The 22,624-nt window shown below is 45.5% G+C and overlaps 1 protein-coding gene across 1 annotated transcript in view; it reads left to right on the top strand.

The window, feature by feature from the left end:
• The window catches only part of KCTD18 (potassium channel tetramerization domain containing 18), a 122,017-nt gene that overhangs the window by 31,136 nt on the left and 68,257 nt on the right, over positions 1 to 22,624 (top strand). Inside the window, exons 6-7 of the mRNA XM_069225773.1 lie at positions 7,909 to 8,102; positions 14,844 to 14,938. Of these exons, the coding sequence (XP_069081874.1) occupies positions 7,909 to 8,102; positions 14,844 to 14,938 (289 nt within the window). The remainder of the gene's footprint in view (positions 1 to 7,908; positions 8,103 to 14,843; positions 14,939 to 22,624) is intronic.

Here is a 22,624-nt window from a genome sequence, read left to right as displayed (position 1 = left end):
AGGTGTCCTGAGCTGAGGTGACTCTAACTTTTAGAAATCCTCCATCTTGCAGATGGAGGATTCCCCCAATAGGGTTAGGATTGTGACCCCCTCCCCTTGGGAGGAGGCACAAAGAGGGTGTACCCACCCTCAGGGCTAGTAGCCATTGGCTACTAACCCCCCAGACCTAAACACGCCCTTAAATTTAGTATTTAAGGGCTACCCTGAACCCTAGAAAATTAGATTCCTGCAACTACAAGAAGAAGGACTGCCCAGCTGAAAACCCCTGCAGCGGAAGACCAGAAGACGACAACTGCCTTGGCTCCAGAAACTCACCGGCCTGTCTCCTGCCTTCCAAAGATCCTGCTCCAGCGACGCCTTCCAAAGGGACCAGCGACCTCGACATCCTCTGAGGACTGCCCCTGCTTCGAAAAGACAAGAAACTCCCGAGGACAGCGGACCTGCTCCAAGAAAAGCTGCAACTTTGTTTCCAGCAGCTTTAAAGAACCCTGCAAGCTCCCCGCAAGAAGCGTGAGACTTGCAACACTGCACCCGGCGACCCCGACTCGGCTGGTGGCGATCCCACACCTCAGGAGGGACCCCAGGACTACTCTGATACTGTGAGTACCATAACCTGTCCCCCCTGAGCCCCCACAGCGCCGCCTGCAGAGGGAATCCCGAGGCTTCCCCTGACCGCGACTCTTTGAACCTAAAGTCCCGACGCCTGGAAGAGACCCTGCACCCGCAGCCCCCAGGACCTGAAGGACCGGACTTTCACTGGAGAAGTGACCCCCAGGAGTCCCTCTCCCTTGCCCAAGTGGAGGTTTCCCCGAGGAATCCCCCCCTTGCCTGCCTGCAGCGCTGAAGAGATCCTGAGATCTCTCATAGACTAACATTGCGAACCCGACGCTTGTTTCTACACTGCACCCGGCCGCCCCCGCGCCGCTGAGGGTGAAATTTCTGTGTGGGCTTGTGTCCCCCCCGGTGCCCTACAAAACCCCCCTGGTCTGCCCTCCGAAGACGCGGGTACTTACCTGCAAGCAGACCGGAACCGGGGCACCCCCTTCTCTCCATTCTAGCCTATGTGTTTTGGGCACCACTTTGAACTCTGCACCTGACCGGCCCTGAGCTGCTGGTGTGGTGACTTTGGGGTTGCTCGGAACCCCCAACGGTGGGCTACCTTGGACCAAGAGCTGAACCCTGTAAGTGTCTTACTTACCTGGTAAAACTAACAAAAACTTACCTCCCCCAGGAACTGTGAAAATTGCACTAAGTGTCCACTTTTAAAACAGCTATTTGTCAATAACTTGTAAAGTATACATGCAATTTTTATGATTTGAAGTTCCTAAAGTACTTACCTGCAATACCTTTCGAATGAGATATTACATGTAGAATTTGAACCTGTGGTTCTTAAAATAAACTAAGAAAAGATATTTTTCTATACAAAAACCTATTGGCTGGATTTGTCTCTGAGTGTGTGTACCTCATTTATTGTCTATGTGTATGTACAACAAATGCTTAACACTACTCCTTGGATAAGCCTACTGCTCGACCACACTACCACAAAATAGAGCATTAGTATTATCTCTTTTTACCACTATTTTACCTCTAAGGGGAACCCTTGGACTCTGTGCATGCTATTCCTTACTTTGAAATAGCACATACAGAGCCAACTTCCTACATTGGTGGATCAGCGGTGGGGTACAAGACTTTGCATTTGCTGGACTACTCAGCCAATACCTGATCACACGACAAATTCCAAAATTGTCATTAGAAATTGATTTTTGCAATTTGAAAAGTTTTCTAAATTCTTAAAAGACCTGCTAGGGCCTTGTGTTAGATCCTGTTTAGCATTTCTTTTAGAGTTTAAAAGTTTGTAAAAGTTTGAATTAGATTCTAGAACCAGTTGTAGATTCTTAAAAAGTATTCCAACTTTTAGAAGCAAAATGTCTAGCACAGATGTGACGGTGGTGGAACTCGACACCACACCTTACCTCCATCTTAAGATGAGGGAGCTAAGGTCACTCTGTAAAATAAAGAAAATAACAATGGGCCCCAAACCTACCAAAATACAGCTCCAGGAGCTTTTGGCAGAGTTTGAAAAGGCCAACCCCTCTGAGGGTGGCAACTCAGAGGAAGAGGATAGTGACTTGGAGGAAAATTCCCCCCTACCAGTCCTATCTAGGGAGGACAGGGTCCCTCAAACCCTGACTCCTAAAATAATAGTCAGAGATGCTGGTTCCCTCACAGGAGAGACCAACACCTCTGAAATCACTGAGGATAGCCCCAGTGAAGAGGACATCCAGTTAGCCAGGATGGCCAAAAGATTGGCTTTGGAAAGACAGATCCTAGCCATAGAAAGGGAAAGACAAGAGATGGGCCTAGGACCCATCAATGGTGGCAGCAACTTAAATAGGGTCAGAGATTCTCCTGACATCCTAAAAATCCCCAAAGGGATTGTAACAAAATATGAAGATGGTGATGACATCACCAAATGGTTCACAGCTTTTGAGAGGGCTTGTGTAACCAGAAAAGTGAACAGATCTCACTGGGGTGCTCTCCTTTGGGAAATGTTCACTGGAAAGTGTAGGGATAGACTCCTCACACTCTCTGGAAAAGATGCAGAATCTTATGACCTCATGAAGGGTACCCTGATTGAGGGCTTTGGATTCTCCACTGAGGAGTATAGAATTAGATTCAGGGGGGCTCAAAAATCCTCGAGCCAGACCTGGGTTGATTTTGTAGACTACTCAGTAAAAACACTAGATGGTTGGTTAACTGGAAATGAAGTGTGTGACTATGTTGGGCTTTATAATTTGTTTATGAAAGAACACATTTTAAGTAACTGCTTCAATGAAAAGTTGCATCAGTATCTGGTAGACCTAGGTCCAATTTCTCCCCAAGAATTGGGAAAGAAGGCAGACCACTGGGTCAAGACTAGGGTAACCAAAACTTCCACTGGGGGTGACCAAAAGAAAGGGGTTACAAAAACTCCCCAGGAGAAAGTGGGTGACACTAGAAACAAAGAAAAAGAGTCCTCTGTAGGCCCCCAAAAACCAGAACAGGTGGGTGGGCCCCAAGACACAACCCAAAACAAAGGTGGGTACCAGGGTAAGAACTGGGATGCCACTAAGGCATGGTGCCACAACTGTAAACAGTCTGGGCACCACACCAAGGACACTTCTTGTCCCAAAAACAAACCCCAGAACAAAATTCCAGGGGTAACCAGTGTAGCCATGGGAGATGACTCCTCAGATGAGGAGGTCTTCCTAGCCTTCAACTGGAAACAGGGCCCAACAGGTGAGTTGGAGATTCCAGAGGGAAGTAGACACTTCCACCACCTACTGGTGAATGGAATCCCAACCACTGCCCTGAGAGACACTTGTGCCAGTCACACTATTGTGCATGACAGGCTGGTGCTCTCAAACCAGTACATCCCAGGTGAGACTGCCAGGGTAAGAGTTAGCCTAGACAGGGTCACTAAGAGGCCTGTGGCTTTAGTGCCCATAGAAGTGGGTGGCACTCTTAGCTGGAGAAGGGTAGTAGTCAGTACAGACCTCCCCCTTGATTGTCTCCTTGGAAATGACTACCCAGAGGTTAGTCAGAGCCCAAGAGAGGAACTGGTCCAGTGCCAGTCCTCTCCCAAGGATTCTGGAAGTCCTGCCTCTGCAGTAAATGCAAGCAGGCCCCAGAAGAAGAAGAAAAGAAAACAGAGTAGGAAGGGTGGACAACCTTTAGCCAAGGTTACAGCAAGCCAAGGAGATTCTGCTCCAGTAGGGGAGAACTCCAAAAATGGCCCTGATAAAGTCCAACCTGACCCACAAGAAGTCCTGGCTAGTCAGGCAACTGTTAAACCTGAGTGGGTGGCTCCTCAGCTAACAGAAGAAAGAGTGGAAGAAGGGTGCTTACTACAAGATGTGGTAACCCCCCACTCCAATACAGCAGACAGGCAACCTGAACCCAAAGAAGCCTGTAACTTAGCCCCTTCCCTTTTAGGTGAAGAGCTAAAGGTGTGGTTCTGGGCACTGACAGCTGTCAGTGGCCTCTGCTGGGTGTTAGCCTTTATGGCTGCACTATCCTTAGCATGGTGGTCTGACCCCATGCCAAATAGCAAGTTAGGCCCCCTGACCCTATTGGTCATGGTGGGGTTACTCCAGCTCTGGGTAACCTCTCTGGGTAAGCTAGGGGTGACCCTGGCCAAGATAAGGTTAGCAGAGGTGGACACCTCTAAGACCAAAATAGAAAGAATGGGTGGAGACATTGAAGAGGCAGACAAGAGGCAATTCAGACTAGGTCCTATCACTGTGGAAGTGGGTCAGTTCCCCAAAGGGAATGACCTGAACAGAAGGATGTAAGGCAGAGTAGGCCCTGCAACTAACCAGCCTATTTCTCCTACTCTTCCTCGCCTGACAGACTAGGAAGACTCTCCCAGCTTGGGCTGAGTCTCCTGGCCTGTAGGCTGGGGGGGGCTTGTGTAAAGAAATGGCTCCCTGTTGCAGTTACCCCCCCACTTTTTGCCTGATACTGATGCTGACTTGACTGAGAAGTGTGCTGGGACCCTGCTAACCAGGCCCCAGCACCAGTGTTCCTTCACCTAAAATGTACCATTGTATCCACAATTGGCACACCCTGGCATTCAGATAAGTCCCTTGTAACTGGTACTTCTAGTACCAAGGGCCCTGATGCCAAGGAAGGTCTCTAAGGGCTGCAGCATGTCTTATGCCACCCTGGAGACCTCTCACTCAGCACAGACACACTGCTTACAAGCCTGTGTGTGCTAGTGAGAACAAAATGAGTAAGTCGACATGGCACTCCCCTCAGGGTGCCATGCCAGCCTCTCACTGCCTATGCAGTATAGGTAAGACACCCCTCTAGCAGGCCTTACAGCCCTAAGGCAGGGTGCACTATACCATAGGTGAGGGTACCAGTGCATGAGCATGGTACCCCTACAGTGTCTAAACAAAACCTTAGACATTGTAAGTGCAGGGTAGCCATAAGAGTATATGGTCTGGGAGTCTGTCAACCACGAACTCCACAGCACCATGATGGCTACACTGAAAACTGGGAAGTTTGGTATCAAACTTCTCAGCACAATAAATGCACACTGATGCCAGTGTACATTTTATTGTAAAATACACCCCAGAGGGCACCTTAGAGGTGCCCCCTGAAACTTAACCGACTATCTGTGTAGGCTGACTAGTTTTAGCAGCCTGCCACAAACCGAGACATGTTGCTGGCCCCATGGGGAGAGTGCCTTTGTCACTCTGAGGCCAGTAACAAAGCCTGCACTGGGTGGAGATGCTAACACCTCTCCCAGGCAGGAATTGTCACACCTGGCGGTGAGCCTCAAAGGCTCACCTCCTTTGTGCCAACCCAGCAGGACACTCCAGCTAGTGGAGTTGCCCGCCCCCTCCGGCCAGGCCCCACTTTTGGCGGCAAGGCCGGAGAAAATAATGAGAATAACAAGGAGGAGTCACTGGCCAGTCAGGACAGCCCCTAAGGTGTCCTGAGCTGAGGTGACTCTAACTTTTAGAAATCCTCCATCTTGCAGATGGAGGATTCCCCCAATAGGGTTAGGATTGTGACCCCCTCCCCTTGGGAGGAGGCACAAAGAGGGTGTACCCACCCTCAGGGCTAGTAGCCATTGGCTACTAACCCCCCAGACCTAAACACGCCCTTAAATTTAGTATTTAAGGGCTACCCTGAACCCTAGAAAATTAGATTCCTGCAACTACAAGAAGAAGGACTGCCCAGCTGAAAACCCCTGCAGCGGAAGACCAGAAGACGACAACTGCCTTGGCTCCAGAAACTCACCGGCCTGTCTCCTGCCTTCCAAAGATCCTGCTCCAGCGACGCCTTCCAAAGGGACCAGCGACCTCGACATCCTCTGAGGACTGCCCCTGCTTCGAAAAGACAAGAAACTCCCGAGGACAGCGGACCTGCTCCAAGAAAAGCTGCAACTTTGTTTCCAGCAGCTTTAAAGAACCCTGCAAGCTCCCCGCAAGAAGCGTGAGACTTGCAACACTGCACCCGGCGACCCCGACTCGGCTGGTGGCGATCCAACACCTCAGGAGGGACCCCAGGACTACTCTGATACTGTGAGTACCATAACCTGTCCCCCCTGAGCCCCCACAGCGCCGCCTGCAGAGGGAATCCCGAGGCTTCCCCTGACCGCGACTCTTTGAACCTAAAGTCCCGACGCCTGGAAGAGACCCTGCACCCGCAGCCCCCAGGACCTGAAGGACCGGACTTTCACTGGAGAAGTGACCCCCAGGAGTCCCTCTCCCTTGCCCAAGTGGAGGTTTCCCCGAGGAATCCCCCCCTTGCCTGCCTGCAGCGCTGAAGAGATCCCGAGATCTCTCATAGACTAACATTGCGAACCCGACGCTTGTTTCTACACTGCACCCGGCCGCCCCCGCGCCGCTGAGGGTGAAATTTCTGTGTGGGCTTGTGTCCCCCCCGGTGCCCTACAAAACCCCCCTGGTCTGCCCTCCGAAGACGCGGGTACTTACCTGCAAGCAGACCGGAACCGGGGCACCCCCTTCTCTCCATTCTAGCCTATGTGTTTTGGGCACCACTTTGAACTCTGCACCTGACCGGCCCTGAGCTGCTGGTGTGGTGACTTTGGGGTTGCTCGGAACCCCCAACGGTGGGCTACCTTGGACCAAGAACTGAACCCTGTAAGTGTCTTACTTACCTGGTAAAACTAACAAAAACTTACCTCCCCCAGGAACTGTGAAAATTGCACTAAGTGTCCACTTTTAAAACAGCTATTTGTCAATAACTTGTAAAGTATACATGCAATTTTTATGATTTGAAGTTCCTAAAGTACTTACCTGCAATACCTTTCGAATGAGATATTACATGTAGAATTTGAACCTGTGGTTCTTAAAATAAACTAAGAAAAGATATTTTTCTATACAAAAACCTATTGGCTGGATTTGTCTCTGAGTGTGTGTACCTCATTTATTGTCTATGTGTATGTACAACAAATGCTTAACACTACTCCTTGGATAAGCCTACTGCTCGACCACACTACCACAAAATAGAGCATTAGTATTATCTCTTTTTACCACTATTTTACCTCTAAGGGGAACCCTTGGACTCTGTGCATGCTATTCCTTACTTTGAAATAGCACATACAGAGCCAACTTCCTACACCTATTGATAAGTGTTTCAGCGATGAAGAGTCCACGTGGAATGTCTCCATCAGTCAAATGTCTTTTTTAATAGTTAATTTCTTTCCACAGATTTATCACTGTCCATCCGTTCCTCCTCCTTAATTGTTTTATTTTAGTTGGCTTTATCTTCTTCTCCTAAATTCTTTATTGGAGCACAGAAAACTGGGCTGAACCACAAATGCCAGTGGTGCTTTCATGGCTTCACACATTCTTATCTGGTGGATGTGTGTAGATTTGCAACTGAAGCCAGTGGTGCCTCCTAGCTTCAAATGGAAACTGCTGTTGTAAACAAAGTTCCAGATTCAGTCTGGAAATCAGTCCGAAATTAAAAGATTAGAAATATGCAGGCAGATTTATTACCAAGTATAAAAAAAAGCGTTAGGAAAGGTCAGCAATTAATTGTTTTCTGTATCCTAAGAAAATTAGTTCTAGGGAAAATTCATTAGAACATCATACACACAAAAAGATCATAGTATAGTAACTAATTAAGTGTTGGTCCAGTAAAAGAAAAAGAATATTGTAGATAATGCTTTGGTGTAAAAAATGATGATTCTCTGTTGGAGCTTGTTGAACCTTCCTATTGGGGCGAAGATAGACAAGTTCTCAAAGTCCCTCCCTGTTAGTGACTAGAGCATGGCATATGCTGGGGCCATTCATGTTTTTGTGTATTCGCCACCCCACCATCCATTTTTTGTTTGTTCTGCACACACATTGCATTTATTATTATTATTATTTTTTTTTTTTTTAGGTTTTATCAGAGTTCTGTGATTCATATGATTTACTGTGCACACAACCGACAGTGTGGGTTCTGCACTATCTCAACACATGCGGTGCCAGCTGCGAGAGCAAAATTATTGGAGTTTATGCCACTAAAGAGGATGGTACTGATGCAATACATAGCCAGCTAGGAGGAAAGATTCACAGTAAAAGTGTTCACAAGAGGTAAACCTAATCCTCAACCTGCATTAATATGTATCAGTGTGTTCCCTATTCTTGATATCTAATCTGCATTTTGCACGTTTCAAACATGCATGTTGAGATTTTTCTTTGGTTCTTTGAATCATCCTGAATTCATGCTTATCTTTATTTTTAAGGGAGATTTATTTGTCAGGTTTGCTGGTCCAGGTTGCATTCTTTTTCTTCCTACAGTGCCAGAATTACTTTTGTCACCTATTTTGCAAATACCCATCTATAACCACTTTTAATAAATCACACTTATCCCACCGCACTCCTTCTTAAGTCTTGTAACCTGTGTACCACTTAGAATGTTACATATGGTCTTATAAATGTAAGACCTGATTAGCACTCTTGGCACATTAATTTAACTGGAGGCCAGTTTAAACATTTACTCTCTAATCACTTGCAAAATATTAATTATATTTATTTAGTCACAAAGACCAGTGAAGTAATGCAAATGTAACACACCATTGATTAAGAAGTATTGGTATTCTGATGGATATATCTTCCCACAGATTCCTTACCATATGAATACTTCTTCTAAATGTCAGACCAGAAAACATTTTCCACACCAGGGATTTTCCAGCATTGCCAGGTGGCGCCATGCAGCAGAGTCCCGCCTCTGGACATGTTGTCACAGAGTATATTAGATGTCCGTTTCTGTTTTTCCTGTACCTCTTTGACATGTTCTGGGGCTCAGTGACTTGGTGTCTTACTGAAAATGTCTCTACTTTGAACAGTGACTAAGTCAAATGTCTCCAAAAAAGGGCCTCCGGCTTTAAGCCTTTCAAAAGGGTGCTACAAGATGTCCCTTTTGGATCTTAATCAATAACTGTATGTGGTGCCTAGGGCACAAATATGATGATACAGCATACAACTCTTGCAGCTCCATATACTCAGGAAGAAGGAGGCCAGGTTTTATTTGGCTAAGGTCGGCAGAGAGACTGCCAAGGGGATGTCCTTTACCAGTGGGAAGTCACTTATCGTGGATCGTTCCCACAACAAAATGCACAAAAAGTACCATCAGAAACCAATCAATCAACCAGTAATTTGTTAAGCGTGCTACTCATCTGATAGGATCTCAAGGGAGAAAGATCTGCCGCTGGTTGTGGTCCGATGGATGCGGGGGGCGGTCGCGAGGGCGAGGTTGGCGGAGCGGAGCTGGCGTGTCGGGATGTGGAAGTTGAGACGCTTGTTGAGGTAGGCAGGTCCGGCGTCGTGGAGAGCCTTGTGAGCGTGGATCAGGAGTTTGAAGATGATCCTTTTGTTGACGGGGAGCCAGTGGAAGTCTCTGAGGTAGGCTGAAGTGTGTTCGTGGTGAGGGAGGTTGAGTATGAGTCGTGCTGAGGCGTTCTGGATGCGCTGAAGTTTCCTCTAGAGCTTGGCTGTTGTTCCCGCGTAGAGAGCGTTGCTGTAGTCAGTCTGCTGCTAATGAGGGTGTGGGTGACCGTTCTTCTGGTTTCAACGGGGATCCATCTGAAGGTCTTGCGAAGCATGAGAAGGGTGTTTAAAACATGAGGATGAGATGGCGTTGACTTGCTGGGTCATAGAGAGCGATGAGTCCAGTATGAAGCAGAGGTTGCGTGCGCGAGTGGTGGTCGTTGGGGCAGATCTCAGAGTGGCAGGCCACCAGGAGGCGTCACATGCTGATCCGTTGGAGCCGAAGATGATGAACTTGGTGTTCTCCGAGTTCAGTCTGAGAAAGAGAAAGCTCCTTCTTTTCCGAGGGCATGGTTCCATTCGCAGGACTGTTCGGAGTCTCAGTGCTTTTTTCGGACCCTACACTCTTCCTTGTCATGCCATTCAGCCCTCTCCCCATTTCTCCATGCTGATGATGTCCAGAACAGAGCCTTTCTGCATTTCAGCCAACCCTGTGCAGTTGGAGGCTTTCCAGGTAGTGAAACTGGATCTCATCAAGACAGCTGTGCAACCTTCTGGGCTACTACTGAAGTGGAGGAGGGTGGTCCATTCTTGCTGGCTTGTCAACTGACCCCTCCTGACGCCACACCTAACATCTGTGGTGAAGTTCTATCCGGCTAGTATGCTGTCCCCATTAGCTCTGGCCCTTTTTCAGCACTGATCTCAAAGCCAAACATGGCACTGTCCACAGAGCTGGTGCCAACTAAGTTGCTGAAAAGTAAAGGTATCCAGGGGACAAAAAAGAAGGAAAGGGTCAGCTCAAATGATGAACCCTATTGTGAATGCCTCCCAGAGGTCTGCTTGTTTGGAGAAAAGGTTAAGTTCAGGTTCATATGCCTTCACAAGGATATGTACTATGGCCAGTTGGAGGATTACTCGGGCTGAAAAACTCCTGCCATTTTACAATACTGATGCTCGTCTCTGTTTAGGCTCGCAAAATGCAGCGGCCTGGAAACTCACCAGAAGGTGACATTTTCTGCACCTGTGACCATACATTGTGCAAGCTTTCATCTTTTACAACAGTCGTTTGGAAGGTTGTGAAAGCCATTGAAGTGATTTGACTTTCAGTTGGAAGTAAAATCTAACCTTCTGACTGAAATCTTGAAACTTTTGCAGAATCGACAAAACACTTGCTTCCATTTAATTCAGCACTCCTGGATGCTATTATGTCTGCATGGGAGAAACTCTGTTTCTGTCATTGGTCCATAGAAAGATTGCCATATACCATAGACCTGTCCTTGGTGACCCACGTTTTTTGCCCCCCCCACACTTGTCAACAGAAAGTCTTGGTATTCAAACATTGTCAAGAAAGCAGATTCTCAAGTCCTTTCCTGCAGTTCTCCCAGACAGGGAATCTAGGAAACTAATTTTGACAAATCATTTGTGCTTCTGTCGACACTTAGTTATCAGCCTGCCTAACCACATGAACAAGCCATTCTCTGACCTGGTGAATGATGGTTTGGATGTTTAAATAAAATCCTAAAGGGTGGGCTTGACTGTACAGAATTGGTTGGTGTATGGATACAGCTGTGAGCTAGGTTGTCATGCTTGGATGACTCACTGGGTTTTCAAGAGATGTCCAGGCTAAGCACATGCATATACCATTTGATGGCGAGCGATTATTCAGTAAGAAGACAGCCTACCTCTTGGAACACCTAAAGAACAGCAGCATATTTCCACCAACATTATCTGCTATTACATGATATTTTAGGGCTGTAGAGTCTCAGTAAAGGCAGACGTCTCATTCTGTTGAAACAGTGCAGCAACTATATAGTTCCTTACAGGGCAGGGGTAGATCTAAGGGGTGTCACCACCAGCCACAGGTCCAATCCCCACCATCCTCCCCAGGCTCTCAGCCACTTCAAAACCCATTGGGCACCTCCCCTTCTCAACATGACCTTCCAGTGGAAGGATGGGTAACCCATTTTGTCACCCTTTGGGAGAAAACCATGTAGGACCGCTATGTTATTAAGCTGACCACTTTGAGCTACACTTAATCCTTTCTTGGCCTCCGCTCCAGGCCACTCCACTTCCCTCAGAGTGTGTTTGCCAGTGCACACCGCAGTACTAGAGACAAAAGTCCTTACATTGCAAATGAGCCACAGAAGTGGTTCCTCTGGAAGGAAGCACTGTGTTTGACCCCCTATATTTCATGGTCCCCAAGAAGGAGGAAGCAGTGAGCCCTGTCCTAGAGCTCCATCCAAATGCTGTCCTTGAGCAAGGTCCTTTCAGCCTTGAACTTGAGTGATTCTATGGTGTCCCTGCACTTTTAGAGCTTGTGCTTTCATCTTCTGATTCTTCCTGCAAATAGCCACTACTTGAGGTTCATGGTGGTGGTCCCAACACTATCAGTTTGCGTTTTTACATTCCCCTCCCTACCCTCCCACCCCAATTTATATTGTCCATAGGCTCATGTGTTACTTAGATGATTGGCTGGCAAAAGCAGAGTCCCCACTGCTGGTGCCATCTCCAGTGGACTGTGACTGTCCTTACAACCAGGACTTTACCATCCGCTTCCAGAAGTCTCACCTTGCTCACACACATCAGCTGAGTTTTATCGAGCCAGTGTTTGACACAACTGATATGCAGGCCTTTCCTCCTCAGAGAATTGAGGATTTGTAGGCAATGATTCTGTGTCCAACTCAAGCTCAGACCCCAGTTCTGTAGGTCTTGTGCCTGCTAGGCCTTGTGGCTTTTTGCTTCCTATTGCTGTCTCGTGCTAGATGTCGGATGAGAGCCCTCTAGTTGTATCTGAGGAGGCAGTGTCTGGAACACCAAGGAAGTCTCTCAGATTGGGTGCTGATCATCCTGTTTATGATCAGTATCTGCACTAGCAGACAGACCAATACAACATGTTGAAGGGTCATGGATGCCTTCTGGCTAGTCTGGGGTGTTCATCTTGGTAACGTGACAGCATGGGGCCTTTAATCCATGTCAGAGCAATGGCTGCACATAAATGTGCTCAAACTGATGGCAAGCTATCTTGCCCTGAAATAGTTTTTCCCTTATAACTCGAAGGGCAGCATCCAGATTCTGTTAGACTACATACTTCTATCCTGGGAGTTTTCTATTAGTGCTCCATATCTCAGATGCCCTCAGTGTCCTCTCACTGGTAGACCATGAAGTGACCTAGGCGGTCTTCTCGAGATTGGGGTTTCAGTTTGTGGATCTCTTCGCCATGACCTAGAATAGGAAGTGTACTCAATTTTGTGCCATACAATACCTTTGAAATCATTCCCTTGAAGATGCCTTCAGGTTCAGTTAATCTCATGGTCTGCTGTATGTTTTTATGCTGTAAAGCCTATGTTGTGGCTGGGAAGGACACTATGCATGCTCAACACATAACCATGCTCCTCAGTCTTATGTTGCTGATGTTAGTGCTCCTGAGTTTCCACCTCTTACACTTGTCCTAACGTCTGTAAGACTTTTCTTTGTATCTCGGTCTATTCCATTCTTCTGTTTCTTGCTATACATGAGCTGTCTGCTAAAAGTTAGCTGCAGGGTAAATATTTTTGCAGGTCAGAGACTTGCACAAACATACTGCAAAACTGCCCACCTTGTTATACCAAAAACATTTTTGCTGATGTCTGTGATTTAAGCTGCTCACACCCAGTTATCACTCATTCTAACACATAGTTTTGCTATTACGGTGCTAAATGCATGCATTTCCTTTTTGTCATCGGTACCAGAGACAGATCAAACCCTTAACAAAACCAATACACTGGACCTTGTTATTTCTGCCCTGCATATACTGTCACTACTCACGTCACAAGACTGACTACTTGACATTTCCTGTTCATTTTGCTACCCTCTGGCTCCTGTGCAATGAACAACTATCTAAAATAGCGAAATAATTATTGAATACTGTTCTAAACACTTACACTTAACCACTCTCTCCCTATACTTCTTAACTTCACTCAGTTCTCTCTATTCTGAACACTTCTCTTCAGACCTGGGGAAATACCATGCCTGTTTTCCTTGTAAAAGTTCAAACCTAAACGGTTTTGAACTTTTCTGTACCAATGAATTTGGTGTCAGCAAAAGCAGTGCTCTCATCCACTCCTGCCCATTCTCAAAATTAAAAAAATCACACACAAACAAAGCTTTGCTGCTGTCATTACTAATTACTACATAAGAGATCATTCTCAAGGTAAATAACAAAAGTAAAGGTAAACCAAGTAGGCGAATACTGCACCAAAGATCTCCTGTCCATCGTTGGGTATGGAAATCAGATGTCATTCAATATACACAATAATCACTTCACAAATCAGACTTAACAGTGACAATTTAATCATTCATGCGGGAAAATAATCCCTGAACCCTCTTTCCACTCTCATACAGTCCACCTGGCCCTTATTCACAAAAGTGGCAGCAAGGTACTTGACCACCATCCTATACTATCTAAAAGCAACCTCTCATGATGTTCGTCTTCTGTCTACAGTCATTAAGTTCCTGCACCTTGAAGATTATACATCCATATTTGTCATCAACGCCTCTTTTGTTAAAAGTATCTTCTCTATACACCTGAAATCTGGTGTTAGCTGCTTTGGGCCTGTCCGTGGTTACCCAGTTGTTTCTTGTGTGAAAGGCTGCTGTTCTTGGTCCCCCAGAACATCACTTTCAGCCTTGCTAGATAACTATATTTTCTGTACTTCACTAAGTCAAAGTGTACTCCTAGGAGTTTATGGCACCAGAAATATTTCTCAGAATCTGTGTTTAGCCAGTGGTGTTTTGATAGAACAGTAGGGTTTAAATTTGAAGGTAAGAAAAAGAGCAGTTTATAATATGATACACAAAGAAAGGCATTACTTATTTTTTAAACACTTAACAAATCAGGCTTACCACTAATAGTTTTATCATAGGGCTTCACCATGTAACACTGAGAAGGGAACTTTTATGATTAGGAATCAACCAAAACAAAAAGGCAGATGGAGCTCATCGTTACTAAACAGTTGGACCCAGTCAATGGTACCAGACACCGCCACTGGTACTCTAAAGGCACAGAACCCTCTGGGTGTGTCAGTGGTTTATTCTGGCATCTCTCATGTACTAGATCTTTACCAGATGGTGCATGTTTGCTAGTGAAGATGCGTGAGGTTCTCTAGGCAGCTACATTTCTTTTCTGTAATATTGCTTTTTGTCTACAGCACAATAGAAAAGTGTGGGAAATCAGTGCATCAAGCAAATGAATACATTGAGGAAAGAACTGTAAAGAAATATTCTTAGAAATTTTTGTCAACAATTGTTTATTTTCATTTTTGTGCTTTGATGTCATTAACCTATTTATTTTTCAATGTGTTCGCTTAGAGAAGCAGGAAATAATGTTCAGTATATCTGGAGCTACTATTCACCAGCAGAGTTAAAGAACATGATGGATGCTTTTGATGCCTGGAAAGGAAAAGGTATGGTGCTGAAATACATATTTCAGCCTCTTAAGCGTGTACGTGTTAATCGTATAGTGGAGTGCTTTATCATAATGTTTGTGTTTTTTTATATTAGGCATTCCACTTACAGGTAGCTTCAAATGGTCCTTTTTCACAGTACCTCTCAGCTGCTAGACACTGTGCATTTTCATTTTTCCTTTCTTTTATTCCTTTCTTAGCGGCTCACTTCTTATTGCTTCTTCCTAATGTACCTGCTCTTGTTTTTTCTGTTCTCAGAATGAGCCTTGTGTAACAGCGGAGCTAATCTTGAACTAAGAGGCATAATTTAATTATTGAACCTGTTTGTTTAATATTTAATAAGCCTTCTGAAGGCATCTGGCATTCTTTTGAGCAGGAGCGTAGGTGGGAACAGAATGGTTTCTTGTTAGGCATCTCGTGGCATTGGGTCTCAATTTAGGGCACTTTAAGCATTTTGACAGTTTTTGTGCTTTTTTGGAGTTCTCTCTTCAGGAAGTGTGAAGGATTAGAGACCTAGCTCTTGAGCAATACTGTGTGATAATTTGACATGAATTGGCAAGCCTCTTAACTGGAACTTGTATCCCCTTGATGAGTATTGATCAGTAGGTGTGACAGCCTAGACACTACATGCTAACATGTAAACAGCTACTGTAGAGAAAGGAGAAAAACTTCAATCCTCTTTGAATTTCATCAGCTCTTGATTAACATCTTCAGGTCACAAAATGCAGATTTGACAGCCTTAGTGTCTATTGTGAATATGAATGGTTGTGATTTTTGGAAGAAAAAACACCCATTTACATATACAATTCTGAGAAAGTTACTTAAAAATTGTGACTATTTGGTGATTTGTCCTTCAAAAGATATCCAATGATATCCAAATTATTAAGAATGAGTCTGATTGATTATCAGTGCAGTGCCGAGGAAGCAGCTGCAATGCATTGTTGCCTTCTGGTTGAACATGTTACATCTACTAACTTGGTGGTATGATAATGAATACTTTTGGGTATGAAAAAAATGCAGTGTCTGGCCCCAGGTTTTCTACTTCTGCATGCAATTTCTTTTATCTCTCCAGCACTGAATCTTCTATATATTCACATGCTTGAATCATTCCCGTCGTCAAGCAGGGATTCCCCTATAATCTTAAATGAAAGGTAAGTGTTTAAGTGGCCATAAATCACAGCAATGCCTGTTTAGTACCACATCCACTTTTTTTTTTTATAAAAAGAACAGTGTTGTTGATTTTTAACACAGCCAGCATTCCTCTCTCCAAATCAACACAGTAAATATAAAACCTTCCCAATAGGTCCGCCGCCCCGATTAGACTCCCAGTTACCATATTTGGCATGGTTAATGGTACTCCATTCAGCCATGTCCTCCCACTGCATAGTAGGCCCACCATTTGCCCCAAACTCTGTCATACTTGATGGGACATCCACACAGAGTATACATTCTCTCCTTCAGCTTTGCTAACCAGTCCACACCGTTCCTCCTGCTTGAGGACCTCCAGTGTTTGGCTGTATCACTTTTGGCCAACATCATCCCCATCAGCATCCTGTCCCCTTGGGGTCCTCCCATATTCTAAAGGATGTACTCCCAGGTACAGGAAGCAAAGGCGGTGTATGGGAATCCCCAGATGGCATATTTCAGTCTGACCCCCCCCCATACCCCCCTTATGGGAACTAGGAGGAATTTGTCCCAATTAACCTTTAGGCCGAAGGCAGAGCTGAAGGTGGTTAAGATGTGAATCAACTGAGGTCCCGTCTCATGGGGCCACAAGAGGAACAGCAGGATGTTATCCAGATCCAAGGTAATCGTATATTCTGTCGCCACTCACCAGTCAAAGTCCCAGAGTTGCGCATCACACCGGATCCAAGCTGCCAGCGGTCTAAGCTATCGCGAAAAAGATGGGGGACAGAGGACAGCCCTACCGGGTGCCTCTCCGGCTCGGAAATCTAGGGGAGACCACTCCATTTATACTTACCTGGGCCTGTGGAGCACCATACAGTACCTTGACATAGGCCCGGAACCGGCATCTTGCTGGTGGCGTGCTCGCACAGATGTTCCTAGAGCTGTGGCAGCCTCTGCAGGCCCCTTTGACTCCTTCCCCGTGACCCAGGGATTCACTGACTCCTGGGACCCCACAAGAGCCCAGTTGGGGCAGGTCAGCACCAGCAGACGTGCTCCTCTTGGTTAGGCCTAACGGGAGCTCAGCCGAGCATGCCAGTTATCTTGCCTGTCCAGGCCACACCCTACCAACAGCCACCTTATTTGAAGCAATCTGAACTTCAGAGAATGAAGTGCTACCTCTCCTGCTTCCTGCTCCCCCCAGAGGCTCCCATATCTCAGATTTCTTCATTTTTTGTTAAAGTTTTATTTAGGAGGAAAAACAACAACCGAACAGAAAAAGAAACTTGTTCCACGGTGTAACATGGTATCCATTACATCCATACCATCCCTACTGATCTCTTGGCGAAGACAGGAGTACTGGATGTCAAGCTTCTGGTCATCGTAGGCAAAGCGGCAGTATCTCCCAACAGATCCATCCTTGGAGAGCATTCAAGTGGGATCTTGAGTATATCACTTAGAATAGCAGACAGTCTCACAAATATGTCAGAACTCTTGAGCAGGATCAAGACATGTAGGAATAATGGATTTGCCAAACTACATTTGTTTACATGTGGATGGAACACCGCCACTGAATTTAGACAATCGTTCAGGAGAATAATAGTATTGGTGTAGATATTTTTAAACTGTATCAACTTGTGCTTATAATTAAATGGTGTCTCCTTCACTTGCACAAAACAACATGACCAAATCGTATTGTATATTTGATGGCCCAGTGAATCTTCCCTCCTTCGTTTGGCCTCTGGGAGCATATTGGCAATATAGGAAACAACTGTGGAATCCAAGAAAGAAATAGAGGGGCCCTCATTGTCTCTAGCAATGTATGCGGTAAGGAGTGACACCCACCCAGGCAGTGAAACGCAATCCATGGTGACACAGCAGTGCTTGAGGGATGCTAGAAGAATTTTTGCAGGGGCAAGAAGGTGTCGCCATCAAAAAGGTATTGGAGTAGACAGTCCGGCAGGTCATAACAATTCCTTCACTACCTTTTCCTTGGTGGGCAGGAGAAATTGAATATTAGCAATAAGTAGAAGGGGATCGTAGAAAATTCCTCATTGCATGTGCAGTGTTCAACTTTAATGGGCACTTTTGCACATGCACCACAGCCAGTTGGGATGGTGTCCAGTATTTCAGCTAGTATGCTTGTATCTAGGTAATATATGCATAGATCTGGCACAGCAAGTCCACCCAGTCTTAATGCTCATAAGAGGATCTTTCAGCGAATTCTCTTTTGGCCCTGCCCCATATCAGCCAAGCCGAGCAAGACTTGTTGTAGCTGGCTAAAGAGATATGTCGGAAGGGAAACTGGAATGGTCGAAAATAGATATAGAAATCTTGGTAAAACCTACCATTTTGATTAGAGAAATCTGCCAAATCATAGGGAGGGGTAGTCGGATCCACCTATCAACACAGGTCGTCAAACTGCGTGGCGAAATAATCCCTTCATAAGAACATTTAGGTCGTAGGTAAGCCATATTCCCAAGTACTTGGCATCATCAGGGCTCCACTGCGATGTATACTCCATTGTGGGTGCTGAAGAGAAATCTATTAATGGGAACACCCCAGACTTAGCCCAGTTGATCTGAAGTGACGAGTATCCTTTGAAAAGGGCAATGTCAGGGATGATGGGCGAGAGATTGCCCTTGAGTCACTGTGCATATAGTATTACTTGAATTAGGATGACCGGGTTCCTTCTCCGTCATCCTATAAATCGTGCCCTTAAACATAAAGTATGTCATTTTAATTTCAGACAACGATAAAGTTAACAAGGAACTCAAATGTTTCCAGTAGTTCCTATGAAGATTTTGCATACTGATTCTGTTCCACCTATGCCTTCTCCCATTCCTAAGGAACCTGCCTCTACACCGCCTCTCCCTGTGTCTCCTATGTATGAGTTAGCAGAAGATACAAGACGTCCTCATGACAAGGGAGATGACAATGATGATTGACAGATACTCTGATGAAACAAGTTCAGTAGACATGAGAAGAAGTGAGGATGACAAAGCATATATTAATAGGAAGGTCCCTCAAGGTGATGAGGGATGATGATGATGATGTCTGTCCTGGGTGTTCAAAAGATCCAGAGTGGGGTGATTTTGTGACTCCTGATGAGACAAGTTCTGTACTGGAGCTACATGATTCTCCTCCTGATGACATCAACAGATTTCATATTCTCATTAACATCCATCCAGCAAGTTTAATTTGTTCAGGCATACCTCAGAGAAATCTTGTTTTCAGTTTGATTTCACAGAAAAGGCAAGGTCTATTAGGCCAGTACCATTTTCTGGATCATTTATGGGAATACCATAAATTGGCAATGAAAAACCCAGCAACACTTCAGGTAGTCGATTCAAAAACTGACAAGAAGTATAAAGCTCTAGACCATTCACTAAGATGCTTCTTGAACCAGACGAAGACCGACTTTGTGAAGTCCATGGCTGTGCAAAGGCGGTCCAGGAATCTCCCTACACCTTGCACAGCTCTGCTGGACAAAGAAGGCATGGGATTCTATGGGCAGAAGAGCCAACGTGCTGGCTGTAAATTTCATAAAAATTGCTAATGCATCAGGAATTAACTCCTGATATGGCCCCCAGTTATGACCTGAAATAGCGTTATTCATCACAAACTTGTAAGAGAAAGACAAGTGCCAACCTATGGCTGGTCTAAAAAAACTGGAAAGATGACCTTATCCGCCCTCATTGATGCTGTAAATGATTCATCTATGGATTGTTTTAAAAAGTGGGCAGTACTACTTTCATGAGATAATATGGATGGTTAAAAGTATTTCATTCAGGCCAGAATTACAGACCTGTATCATAGACATGCCATTTGATGGTAACTGTGTCTTTGGCAGGAAGATGGATGATATACTTCTAACTGTCAAAATATATACCTGCAGGAAATTGTGCTGAGGCTGCAGGAGATGTTATTGAAGATGTTTTCAATGTGACCATAGTCGTCAGACAAGACCATATGGTACATTGCAAAGTAGCAACCAGCAGCATCAACAACCGAGTCTATTCCAATAGAGCAAAACCAAGGTGCAGGGGTAGCCAAGCAACAAAATAACTTGGCATCACCAGTCTTTCCTCTACCCAATTGACCATGTTTGTAGGGTAGAAGATTCAATATTTCCAGAAATCTTGGCAGAAAATGATATTCAACAAACGGGTGCTAGAAATAGTAAAGAGAGGACACAATCTGGAATTTACACCAACCGCTCTGGACTGTCTATCGAAAATGAGGTTCCCAGCTAACTCTGAAAGTTAAAGGAAGAAATATCAGTTATATTGTAAGAATACAGGAGAATTAATGCCACAGTGGCAGAGACAGACATTTTATTCCAGAACATTTTAATAACATTCCAATGTTTAGATTTAAGAAAACTAAACAAATATCTAATGGTCTTAAAACAGGAAATGCTCCCTTTCTTTGAGGCAATACAATTTTCTACCATCAATAAACTTGGAGGATGCCTATTTCAACATAGCAGTTCGGCCTGATCAGTTCAAAGTGCTCCTATTTGGCCTGAAGTTGGTGCCAATAAAGCTCACCAAATGTATGACCATGGTAGATGCTTGCCTTTGATACCAGGGTTTGTCAGTATACCCACATTCAGACTGTTGGCTAATCAATATTTCTTATGTGCAGGCATACAAAGCTATCAAAAATCTGTCACTTGTTACCACACCAGGACTTGTAATACATATAGACAAATCAATATTGGCGCCATCAAATGCTCTGGGTTTTCTGAAAGCAAAATTTGTCACAGCCAGGATGAAGAATTTTCTATCAAAAGAGATGTGTTCTTTAATTAACGTTATAATGAGGCCTTTAATTTTTTCCCCTTCCACTCTCTCTGGGATATATTTAAGAATCTAAGGTTATTCCGCCTGCAGTTTTTCTCAAGGGATTCTAATTTATCTCTCAAGTCTTTCACGCTTCGTTTTAAAGCTTGAACTTCATATCTATTAGACTCCACCTCCGTCTGCAACACTCCAATAGTGGACTCCATGGCCCCTAATCTCTCTGTCAGGTTAGTAATTTATGCGTCAAGACTATCACAGACCCCCTGAATTTTAGCCTGATTGGACTCTGATATAGCAAACTTATCTCTCACCTCTTCTAATAATGACTGTAGTAAATATCTGTATGGGTTGTGCTGCTTCGTACACCCTCCACCTCCTGTGATAATACAGTGCCCCCCAGCTACGCCCAATCCTGTTTCCTGACTAACTGAGCTTTGGAGTAAATCCGACGGCGTAGAAGGTGCCCCTGCCAAGATGGACTCTGTATTTGCTGAAGAGGTAGACATGTTTTGTTGGGTAAGGGGGACTGACGTGGTCTTGTACTTTAAAGAAGGATCTAAGTGAGGAGGTAATTTTCTGTCTCCTGGTAGTAAGTCTCCTTGGCATTTTTTTGTTGACTGTGCTTGCTTACTCTCGAGAGGAACCCCTCCCTAATGATGCAGTAGTGATGATACTAGTAAATTGGGGGGCTTACCTTTAACAGTTCGCTTGTTTCTTGCCCCAGCACCCAATAGTGAGTAAATTGAGGCTATTGGAGGGCCCGGATGGTCCAAACCAGGCTTGGATAGATGGAATTTCTTCCCCTGTTGCGTGTTCTGGCTGATGGACGCCTGGGGGTCACACAGAGATATTCAACCTTGGTGGCCTGGAAAAATGATCCTGACTTCCACTGACAGGGAAAGGTTATGCAGGTAGCTTCCCTTCCAGCTTCTGTCCCAGCCGAGGCAGAGCCAGGAATGAGCCTGTGCTGACTCTGCCCAGGGTGCCCTGGAAACACAGCCTGGCCGCCGCACCTCTGCTCTGGTGGACTAGCCAAGCTGCCTGGAGCCACCGCGAGGGAAACAAGGGAAGCAAGTGCGGTGTGAACTCAGCCCGCCCGGAGGGGTCCCTCTGCCTCGGGACACCCATCCGGTGCGGGCAATTTCATATGGATGAGTCCATGCGACCGGGAGGCCAGACTCTTCCCCCTTCCTCCTCCTCCCCCCCCCCCCCCAAAAAAAATCCCCTCAACCATACAAACAAGATAGGGGAGCTAGTGAGCGTTCTCGGAGGGAGGAGACCAGCGGCCGGCACACCTAGCTGGCCGCCATGTTCCCCCACATCCCCACTGTCATGTCCATCGACTTGGACCCGCAAAAACGGAGAGTTCACTGGGATCCCTTTAAGAGGAACCTTAATAGGGATAAACCCAGAAAGGTGCTGATTAATTTAGCATCATACCGAGTAACGGAGCAGTTCCTTACAGAAGCTCTCAAAGTTGGGGTTTTAAGCACAAGAGTTGGACTTTCTCAATAAGATCTGACATTTCCGGGGCGACTCAGGATCGACGATGGGAGCTGAGGAAGTATATGCAGGAGGTTACGTTTTTAAGCGCTACTCCACTACTGAGATTCCCTGCTACCCTGAGAGTAATGTGTAGAAATAAAATGTATAATATGAGGGATCCCCAAGAAGTCGTGGCACTAGTTGAACAGATAAAAGGTGAGGGCTAGCAGGCCTCAGAGTGGCAGTGCTCAAGGGTAGGATGGACCAC

This window comes from Pleurodeles waltl, chromosome 3_1 (assembly GCF_031143425.1).
Source record: "Pleurodeles waltl isolate 20211129_DDA chromosome 3_1, aPleWal1.hap1.20221129, whole genome shotgun sequence".
Classification (NCBI taxonomy): domain Eukaryota; kingdom Metazoa; phylum Chordata; class Amphibia; order Caudata; family Salamandridae; genus Pleurodeles; species Pleurodeles waltl.
Note: the sequence above shows the minus strand (reverse complement) of the source record. Positions and strands in the feature narration are given on the sequence as shown.